The sequence below is a fragment of the Nicotiana tabacum genome, chromosome 19 (assembly GCF_000715075.1).
Source record: "Nicotiana tabacum cultivar K326 chromosome 19, ASM71507v2, whole genome shotgun sequence".
Taxonomy (NCBI): domain Eukaryota; kingdom Viridiplantae; phylum Streptophyta; class Magnoliopsida; order Solanales; family Solanaceae; genus Nicotiana; species Nicotiana tabacum.
This window is the reverse complement of record NC_134098.1, coordinates 108,208,247-108,219,507: the sequence shown is the minus strand read 5'-3', so window position 1 is coordinate 108,219,507 and position 11,261 is coordinate 108,208,247. Positions and strand designations below refer to the sequence as shown.

Here is an 11,261-nt window from a genome sequence, read left to right as displayed (position 1 = left end):
AGAATACGAATAAAATATTACAGTATATCGTCCTGTTTTTTCCACCTATTTTTGAAACAAGCTCCACGAAATGAATGAATCGGCAGAAACTTGAAGGAATTAAGGACTGTTGGTTGCAGCGATCAAAATTTAGCTTAGCTCGACAAGAAGCTTTAGCTTGCTGCGGTAACTATTTATATCCTCAAATTATTTGAAGGCAGAGAGTGATAATAGGGGTCAGGGACAAATAATAAAACACTCCATGCATAACACGCAATGTCTTTCCCCTCTATTTCTCTGACTTTTTCCAACTCTTATTCTGTCCATAATGATTGGCATTGTTCGTTGGCTGACTGCTATTTATTTTAACTAAAAGTTTGTAATTTTTTAAAAAAAGATCTTTTTGCTTGAGTCTGAAAAATCAGTTTCATGACTTGTAAGTTTGGTATGTAATTACACAACCGCATAAACAGTAACCAAAAATTGAAAAGCCAAACAAATACTAAATTTGTTTCGGTATGGTATTTGGTATATAACCTTTTTAAAACCGAAAATAGCAAATCGAAGTCTTTCAAAACCGTACCAAACCGACTAATTAACTCCCCTACCTATTTAGTATATCACTAATTACCATGGAAAGAATTACATGTTGAAGCAAAGAATCAGAGGCCACGTGTCTCCTACATCCCAATCGTGATGAACAAAAATTGGAGGAAAAAGAAAGGTTTGCGTCTATTTAGCCCATGCAACTGAATCGATCTCAGCCTGAGCAGCTCTGTACAACTCAAGTCTCTTCGCCAGAGAGATACGACGCTGCATTATTGCTGGGTCCTCATCCAGCAAAGTACCCAGCTGTTTCCCCTGCAGAAATGGTTGAAAAGGGAAGAACAGAATCAGAGATTATCATTGATACATCCAAGTCATCATCGTTCGATATGCTCTCTTCTCCCAACTGACTCCCTCCCGAGAAAAAGAAGTACAGTTCCCAGGTTAGCCAAACAGTGATGCGAAATTCTCACCTCTTTCTTTCCCAAGTCGGTGAAGAAATGATCAAGCAAGCTGCGTTTGGCCTCCCGTACTTGACAATAAACAACAGATTTAGGAATGGAATTCCTCAAAGTAGCACAAACCATATTGACATAAGACAAGACATTCGATCCTGTTGAGAAAAGAGCCCATCAGAGGGGACACACAAAATAAATTACATGCAATAAAGCAGTCACGGTGCCAGCAAATTTCAATGAATTTCAAGGATAAAAGCTAATTCAAAACTCACCTATCCTTCGAAGATAGGAATCATTATACCGGTCAAAAATTGAATGTGTTGGATTTCCTCCCTTCTCAATATCTTGAGGAAGTTTCCGGAAGAAATCTACAGTCAGGTAACTACACTCCATTTCAACCAGCTGAAGAGTTGCTTTTTTGCTTTCATCCCTCATCCTTTCTAGTGATTCAACAGCTGCACCGTTGACCTCAACTCTAAGAGAGGGATATTGCTTTAGCTCCTGCCAATAACAAAAGGCACAGTATGTGAATTATTTGTAGCCCTTCTAACTGTTTAACAAAACTTAATCATGATAACGAGAGAATTCTTCAACTTTTTCCATGTCAGAATCACTGAGCATGCATTACTGGGGGTTCATTCGTTTAAGTTTAACTCCACCAGAATGAACTTTTACAATCATAAAAGAGAATGGCTGAGATTTATGACATACATTTAAGCTTTTCATATACCTCAAACTCAGAATAGTAATTTTAAAAGGAAAGTGAACATACTGCAGTCTCACTAATTGACTTGTGAACCAGTTCCTTCAGTATAGCATGAACCTGAAAACATTGCAGATGAAATAGTTAAAGAATTATTTTGCTCAACTGCACCAAGAGATGTGCCCATAACAATGAACAAAAGCCCCTTGTGTATTTCATAGTACTCTAATTAAACAAGGTCAAGCACAAAATACTCCAAACCTAACAACAACGCAGTCGCCACATTTCCTCTCAGTTTGAAACGTAATAATGTAATTGATACTTAAATACTGCTGGATTTACATAGTTCAACTTTTAGAAGGTACACGGAAAAAACAAAAATAAAATCTCATACTTGTCACTCCAGAAGAAAATGAGTTCACCAGAGTAGACATTCTAACTTTCTCGCAAGTTCTCATTTCTACAGAGAAACAACTGGTTTCTAGGCCAACTTACATCCCCATTCATGTTAGATTACATCTTTCTTTAAGTAACCAGAAATCTCTGTATACATTACAACTAAATAGACTTACAACTAAAGCAACCAGAAATAACATATCGCATACATTAGGCCTTATCTTTGCGACATTTAAACATTGTGAAATATTCAAACTTCTCTATAACAATTGTCCTCTATAACAGCACTTCACTATAACGGCCAAGTTTTCTTTTGAACCAATATTTCATGTTATGCTATAATATATGTCCTCTATAAAAGCAATTTGCTATAGCAGCCAAACAATGTCAGGACAAACGACACGACGCCACTATAGAGAGGTTTTAACTGTATCACACACTCAACAGCGAGCACTTCAGTAATTGAACCTCAAGAGTTCAAAGTCAGAGATCCAATTCTACAGTCTTTAACATACCCCACTACTTAAAATAGAAGCCTGGAATAAATATCATGGAAAGGCAGAGGAAAAGACAAAGAAGAGGCAAAGGGTAACTAGAAGGAGATCCTTAACACTAAGAAAAATTGAACAAAGCTAATACAAATCGTTCACGCGGAGAACTCTCGTTAGTTGCAATTCTAGAAGCATATCAGAGAGAATTTAATTCCGTACCGCATCAACGGCTGCTTCAGCAGGACCCTTCATAGAAGTCAAGGAGGATTCAATAAGACGACGATATCCTTGCTCAGGAGCAATCAGATGTGGTTGGTATCCATCAGCTTCAGTTATAAGTTTCCTTACATTGTCCATTGAAAGTTGCTTATCAAATTGCAATCGTTTCAATGCAGCTGGAAGCTGATTATCAAAGACATTATATATTTTATCTCCACCAGGTCGACTGCAACAAAAATAAGATTAGAACACAGCAGCATAATTTATTACTGTAGATTAAAAAGACGGAAGTGGCAGAGAATACTTACACTCCATCAAGATGTTCCTTGAAGATTCCATCAAAAGTACGACAGACTTCCATAATCATGTACAGCTTTCCCTATCAATTTAAACATGCACAACAAAGACATCACATACATTGTATAGCCACAAGAAAGCAAACATACATTCTGAAAGCTAACATGAAAAGTACAGAACCAACTCATAACAGCTAGAGTAAAATCTGTCTGGAAAAATTTGATAACCAATTCAACAGAAAATTCAAGATGATACTTACTCCAGCATCTGTCGCAATGGGCTTCCCAAGACGGCTCAATTCAGTTTCTAGCTCAATGATGGTCTTGCTGATAAGAGACTGAAGACCTGGAATTCTTGACTTGATAACAGACTCCAAGTGCTAAATAGGCATTAACAAGATTAAAAAAAAACAAGTTAGTAATCTGGAAAACTGAAAATCATGACTACGTCAATTAGGGAAAACATTAAGACCTCGAGAGCTTCATTTAAAGCATCAACAAAAACAAAGCATTTTGTAGAAAAATTTATAGAATACTTGTTCTCAAACTTTCTTCAGAGGACAGGAAATAAATTTAGAAAGGAAGGGCACATGCACCAATTAAAAAGGTTTCAGCACCAAGGGCACTTAAACAACAATTCAGAATAGAAAAAAGACATTCTTTGAGAATATAACATACTTTTGACATAACTTTCCCAAGATGTTCTGAACCCATCCTGTTGGCCATATGCCTGTACTCAGGGGTACTAGAAAAATACTCCTTTTCTCTACGCCTGGCAGCAATCATGTCAACGTTTTTATTAATATCTTGTTGAGAACGATTGACAACACCTATCCATGGAAATTGTAGTTTATATGCTCTTCCTTCCAAGATCTGAAAATCCAATAAGATGATTTAACATAACAACCATTGCAAACCTTTATAAAGTGTGAACAAACATTTGGCTATTTGTCCAAGAAAAGAATTAGGTAGTATCCAACGAGCAGCAAAAGGAAATGTTGACAACTATTAATCTATTCCAAAAGGTAGGTGAAATGCTCAGACAAGAACTTAAAGAGAAAGATAAAGATAGATGTTTCCATCACATCTTATATCTTGAAATCAAACTATGTCTATTGCTTACTTGAGAGCTTATCAGTTAGTCAAATATAAAAGCATATACAGACACTAGTAGTTCACATAACATACCATTCAAAAAGCATATTTTCCTCTCCTAGTGCTCCTTTTCCCATAAACCAGGAAGACATCAACAAAATTGAACAGATTAAAATTTCATTTTGGATTGCTGTAGCAAGGACGATGCCTCGAAATTGTCTTTGATAATAAAATCCTTAAAGTGAGTTCAAAATTAACTTTATCAAATTAAGAATGACAGATTTACAAGATTTTAGATCCCTTTGGTATAATTTCATTTTTCACTTAACTGCGCATTGAGATTTTGTTTAATCTTTCTTACTTTGACATGTTCGTCTAAACAACCTTTTTCTTTATACAGAACATACTTTTGAAAACAATAAATTTGCAATACTAGAGAAAGCATGCTAACCAGACTCTTCATTTGTCTTGAAGCCCCCCTGAAAATGGGTGAGATATGGGGATAGGCATTTCATATAGATCCTTCGAAATACACAAGAAATCTACTTTAATTTCAAAAACTTCAGTAGAGACAAATCCATATCCGTCATTCTTGATTTTATGTTAGCCACAAAAAGTGGTGCTTTTTGTTCCATCTAACCAAATGAGTATTGCTTCGCATAGATATTATTTCACCATAGTTAAGATACAAAATGTATGGATTTGGTATTCACTGAACATCGATAATATCATCATTTCCCTAGCCCGACCAAACTCAATTAGCAGAGTGTCCAAACTTAGCCTAAATAAGTTGAATCAAAGATGATATGAGGGTTATGTGACGGAGGACTCTTCCCCGAAGTTCTCCAATGTAACTATCAACAAAAAGCATGACTTGTCAATAACGCCATGTATATATGATTTCCCCCAATCATTTACGAGTACAAGTTACAATGTGGATTTACAATGTATGAGCGAAAATTCAAGAAGAGTAACCCATGCTTGGCTTCTCTTGAAAGAACTATACCAAAAAACCATGTACAGAGGAGCTCCAACATTCACGTTTGCTAAATCTGCGTCACGCTTAGTGCAATATATTTTTACCAAACAAACAAAAGTAGGAAGTAATCATTATATAACCAAATAAATAACTTACATCGACAGCATCAGTACCCTTATCCATAAGATCAATCTTCGTCAGAACACCAAAAGTCCTTTCCCCTGAGGCAAGAAGACTTTCAGTGTTAAACGGCAATATTTATCATCTCACTTACCAAAATACTCTTGATATAACAATTTATAATTCAGACTATCTCAAAAAGTAAGAGCTAGCATGGTCTATTGGATTACTACACAAGATAACACAAAAGGAAAGAAAGGCAAATGCAAAAAGATAATGATTCAAGCAAAAAATCTAGCTACATTATTTGCTCAAGCAATAATATTTTAAATGAGACCGAAACCCACAGTTTCCTAATGTTTACAAGATACTAAGATTTGGTCTTAAATACTGTTGGATTCAATGTGCACAAGACAAAATTATTTCTCTTCTCAGTTCTAATTTTAATTTCTTGTTTCATTTTTATTTTCCATGAAATCCAAGTCTTCTTGCCCATAATAATTGGAAACACTCATCCTCTTACTTTCAAGAGAGCCACAGAACATGTGAAGAAATAAAACAAAAACAAAACAACAAGAACTCTATCATTATTATCAACATGGATAACTATTTTACGAGGCAATGAAAAAGCGTCATTATTATCAACATGGATAACTATTTTACGAGGCAATGAAAAAGCGTCATTATTATCAATGTGCTTACTTTACGAGGCAATGAAAAAGCGTCATTATTATCAATGTGCTTACCCCTTGTACGCAATGATGTTAAAAAATAATTGATAAGTCAACAAAATAGAGATAACAACAACAACGACGACTCAGTAAAATCCCACTAGTGGGATCTGGGGAGGGCAGTGTGTACGCAGACCTTACCCCTACGGCTACCCCGATGGAGTAGAGATAAGAACAGAAAAAATAAAAGTGAGAAAGAAAAGTTTCTTAGAAGCATGCAGCATTCCAATCTATTTCTGAATTCCAGCTTCTGCTCAAGTGAACAGTTTGCAAAACAATAATTAGCTAAACCGCATAAATTGACTAGATCCAGCTATTTTGACATCAATCAAAATATACATAACTGATCAAATATAGCAAGCAACCTAGAGAAAAATAAGGCGAAGTAGAGGAAATTTCTGAACTCTTACCTTTTGGGTCTACTTCGCGAGAAATCTTAATAGCATCCGATGTTGCAAGATCTTGATTGGCAGGAGAAACAGCAAGAATAATGCAATTTGGCTGCAATGTAAAAACAATGGAATAAAAAAACTCACCCACATGAAGAAGTAACTGAGATTCTTAAAGGCCAATATATATTTATCTTAAATCAAAAGTAAACCGTTCATAATGTATGGCCTCTTTGGGACAATGTAACAACAACAGAATGGAATAACAATGTGTCGTTCCAATTCCATGTTATTAAGTCCTGATTTCATTTTGGAGTTGTGATTCTGAGGTTACTTCCATAGTGCCTTAACACCAATACCCATTCTATTTTGAAATGGCCAAAATCACCATTCATAGGGGAAGAATTGAGAGAGGATCAGATAAGCGCCATTCTATCTCAACTTTTCACGAACCCGCATCTTATCGTCGACCCATTACCCTTTCACCATTCCAGTGATCCCCTTTCCCTCCCCAAGCTCCAGAGATACCCCTACCCTCGTCCATCTTGCTAAGCAGTTCCATGCTGATCCCTACCCTTCAGTTTTCTACTGTTTTCATTCCATTCCAAACTCCTTTTAAGTCAGAGGTGAAGTAGGTTAGGGTGCACCCCAACATTCATTCCGGGTAATCTCAAGAATAGATCCAAATCACACAAATCATTTATTTTTATTCTAATTCCATTCCCTGAGACTTCCTTCCGCAATTCACCGGATGGGCCGCCAGTGAACTTGGTACTGTATTATTGTTTTCCTAAGTGTAAAGACACTTGAACAATGCCCATAGAAAATTTTATAAATAAGAGAAAGTACAACTAACCTTCTCAATATAAGAGCGAACCATGTTTTCAATGTCCGCAACAATGCCCTCAGATTGTCCCTCTAAAAGAATTCAATGGAGAGAATTTGATTCACAGATAGTCCATTATCAGGAAAAGGTAAGAAACAGCTAAAACTGATGAGCCAAACAAGCAACTCACCAACTGCTACTTTTGTAAGTCCAGGAAGATCGATCAGTGTCAAGTTTACGACTGGCATGACCAAAATCAAAATTCAGATGTCAAAAGCCAGAGGGGAAAAAAATAACAGAAATATAAAACACGGAAGAACAATTGCAGACTATGTCTATTAGGGACTTTCTCAAAAATTATATGATGAAAAGAGGGACACAATTGGCACCAACAAAATGCTGCGACTCAGATTACAGGTATAGCGCAAATAGGAAACAAAGGACAAAAACACCAATATTCAACATCAAGTAGATTTTCACAAGTGATAAAAATTTGAAAAGCTCTCCACTAAAGTATAGACCACAACTATGGTCACCAGCAAAGCTGTTCCCTACATGAGATTTTACCCAAGATGCTTTAACTGTCCAGTAAATATTCAGATGGGGAGTTTGTTTAGTTGCATTAACTGTTGCAGAAATATTTGCCTCACGTTTCAGTAAAACAAAGATCAATATAATTCTGAATTTCAAATATATACTCCGAATACAAGATTCAAGTACTTCTTTTATTTAGAGGTTAAGTTCAAGTACTTCTTTTATTTAGAGGTTAAGTTCAAGTACTTCTTTGTCAACACAAGCACATAACTTTTACAATACACCATTGCTAATAGAGAAAGCTAAAATCTCTTCGTACCATTTGGAGAATATATACTGAGATAAATTGGGACGCTGGAGATCTGTTTAGAACGGCCTGTCTCTCGATCAGTCTCGTCAGCAATCTCCTTTCTCACGGCAGCTAAACAAAAGATACACAGGATTTAAAAGTCAAAAGGACAATAAAGCAAGGTGATCAACGAAGATGACAAGTAATGCTAAAGTATATCAGGTGATACATGTGGAAGGTGAAAATTAGGATTGCATAAACAATGAGGGCATATATTGTCTAGCGACTCACCAAAATCAGTAAACCTCTTCCTTGGAAGGTGTCCAAATTCCGCATATTCTCTACCCTCATCTATCCGATGAAGCTGTAGGACAAGGGGTCGACGAGTGACAATACCTGCGCATGATATGTTAGTATATCTTGTAATCTGGCATTGATAAAAACTTCATGTAAACAGCACTTATAATGAGCGCATTATTTTTACCGGATCCACGAGGCAAAAAATCCTTTCCAACAATGCTCTCAAGCACTGAAGACTTCCCAGAGCTCTATAAACCATACAGAATATGAAGTTAAGCAATGCTATTAAACCAGCAAATCATTAAACCAAGAGTGTTCAGAAAAGCACACATTAATTTTGTTTCACACATATAATCAGACCAAAACATACGACAATTTGCTGCTATAAAACCATCAGACCGCAGAATAACATATTAACTCAAAAGGAATTGATAAATGTACATAATACAAGCTGAAATTAAGAGAGCTAAAGCATCCTGTATCCATGCACTACCGCAGTAATATCAAGCAGCTCATAAAACTACTTCAGCACAAAAGCAGCACGATGCTTTCACATTAGAAGCTTTTAGGTTTTAATGGGCTACAACACATCATCACATATGCCAGCACAACTAAGATCACCTACCAACCGAAGCTACAACCGACTCCCTCAAATATTAACAAATAGATCGGAACCCTATATTTTGAGAAAACACTTATTTCATCGTGAACTGCAAATTATCAAACTAACAAAAGACAATCGAAGATTAAGAAATCTTGTTCAAGGACAATAGATACAGCGCAGTAAAGGAAGGTTCCAGAAATTAAAGTGACAGAAAAACGAATAGAAAGATAATAATGATATAAAACACAGATCTGAATTGAACGAATAAGGAGATCGGAGAGACCTGGCCACCAACGACGGCGATGGAAGGAAGGGCATCCCAGAGAGTAGGCAATGCACTCTCTTCACCGTGATCGCCAAGGGCTGTACAAGCTCTCTGTAATCTGTTAACCAATTGTATGAGATTCTCCATTGATCCGAGTCAAAGATCGGCGACTTGACTCAGGTAACGACTGAAACAATATAATCAGCACCGCCGGCGATTTCGTAATCGATCGATAGATCGACAATGAATTGAAGAAAGGAGAGAGAAGTGGGCAACGGGTCGACTTTAGAATTTCAAATTGGAAAGTTTCCTTTATTATTGTATGTATGTATGTATAACGGGGAGAGAGAATTTAAACGACGGACCGCGTCGACGTCGGTTGGGTTCGGTTGTAAGTAAATAAATTAATCAGAGACTTGTATGTCAGTTTTCACAACTTTTGGGGCCTTAGGGCACCGTGCCGTCCTTGTTGAATGTTGCTCTATCAATTTCCTTTCACGAACTTGTTCACTTGTGTTGAGGTTATGTATTTTTTTGTTTTATTTTTTGTTGAAGTTTATGTTATGCTTGATACAGAGAAAAGATATTTTGTTTGATCTAAGCTTTATTTGTTAGGTTATTTTAATTTGTTGAAATTTTTTTATTTTTGATAAGCTGGAGTAGTTACTATTTAAAAAAATTATATTTATTGAAATTTCTTTACAAGCTGATTAATAAATGTCTTGTCTCATTGTTACGATGTTTTTCAAGATTTTGACACCTAAATATAGCATCTAATTTTATTATTGTTACACATATCTAGTCTAGTATTACAAAAAACGTATATGTTAACACTCCTAAACTTATATCTTTCCTATTGCACACAACCGGGGCAGATCCACTTAGTATTTATTGGTTCGCAGGAATATATACTCAATCCCAATATTTTGTAATTATACGGTACATACTTCTCATAAATTAGACAAATACTATGTTTGTGCACCCAGTAAAACAAAGGCATCTGGTTCACCAAACAAAGGCATGGTGCGTTGATCAAAGATTTTGTTATGTGCATACGTGTAGTTTGTTTTCCTATTTTGTTATTCTCTTTTGTTTCTTTTTCCTTTCTTATTTCATTCATTTTTTTTATCACAAAGTTCGCTTAAGATATTTCTATGTTACTAATCAATTATCTATAAATAATTTGATAATAAAAAAATCTTTTCATATCCCGTGTATAAAGTTATTTCTTTCGAATTTCTTAAAGTTTTTTGTGTTTCCTCTCTCGTCCAACTTCATCTTAGTGGTTTTCAAATCTTAGCTTGTCATTCTCGAAATAGCTAAGTCCCATACCCCAATTTTCATAACTCATTCCCAGTGGCGGTATCTTGACTTAATCATTTCGACCTTTAACGTTTTTAGCACTAAACTCATTATATTTTAAAATTATTAGTTCAAATATAATTTATTAAAAATTTATAGCTTGTTTGGATGGTTATTACCTGTTGTATTGTATCGTATTGTTACTTTAAATACAATGTTTGTTTTGATTGTTACTTAAATTTTACTGTATCGTATCGTTAAATCCGTCGTTACGTAACAACGAAAAGTGCCACTTTATGTAACGACGAATTTGGTGTGGTGGCGTCGTTACGTTGCTTTTTTCTCTCATTTTGCGCGTCTTTATTATTAATAATCATATTTTATTCTTTATCCTACTTTTTTATCTAATAATTCTACTTTGTATCCTATTTTTTTTTAGTAATGTTGTAAGTTTATTCTTCATATTATTGGTACGAAACATCATGAAACGATGCCAAACGATACAATCTATCCAAATATTATATTTATCATACAATACAATACAATACAATACAATACGATACATTATGAAACGACATGTAACAACCATCCAAACAAACTGTTAGTGAATTTTTATTATAACTTTATGCTATGCATCGAAACTATTAGGTTCAAATAAACTCGTTGTCAAAAAAGTACATTTGTCATTGCTCGCCCCTCTTCTATCGACGGTAGTGGTGCACTGTTACACCCTATATTT

At 35.4% G+C, this 11,261-nt stretch overlaps 1 protein-coding gene across 1 annotated transcript; it reads right to left on the bottom strand.

The window, feature by feature from the left end:
- Positions 1–479: 479 nt before the first annotated feature.
- LOC107766191 (dynamin-related protein 5A) lies at positions 480–9,479 on the bottom strand. The gene is given in 16 exon segments (NM_001324908.1): positions 480–840; positions 999–1,138; positions 1,256–1,484; positions 1,756–1,806; positions 2,793–3,018; positions 3,101–3,171; positions 3,349–3,468; positions 3,767–3,961; positions 5,319–5,383; positions 6,424–6,514; positions 7,259–7,320; positions 7,419–7,469; positions 8,082–8,183; positions 8,343–8,447; positions 8,536–8,599; positions 9,239–9,479. Coding segments are annotated over 16 exon segments (1,830 nt in total). The 5' UTR covers positions 9,368–9,479; the 3' UTR covers positions 480–711.
- Positions 9,480–11,261: the final 1,782 nt, after the last annotated feature.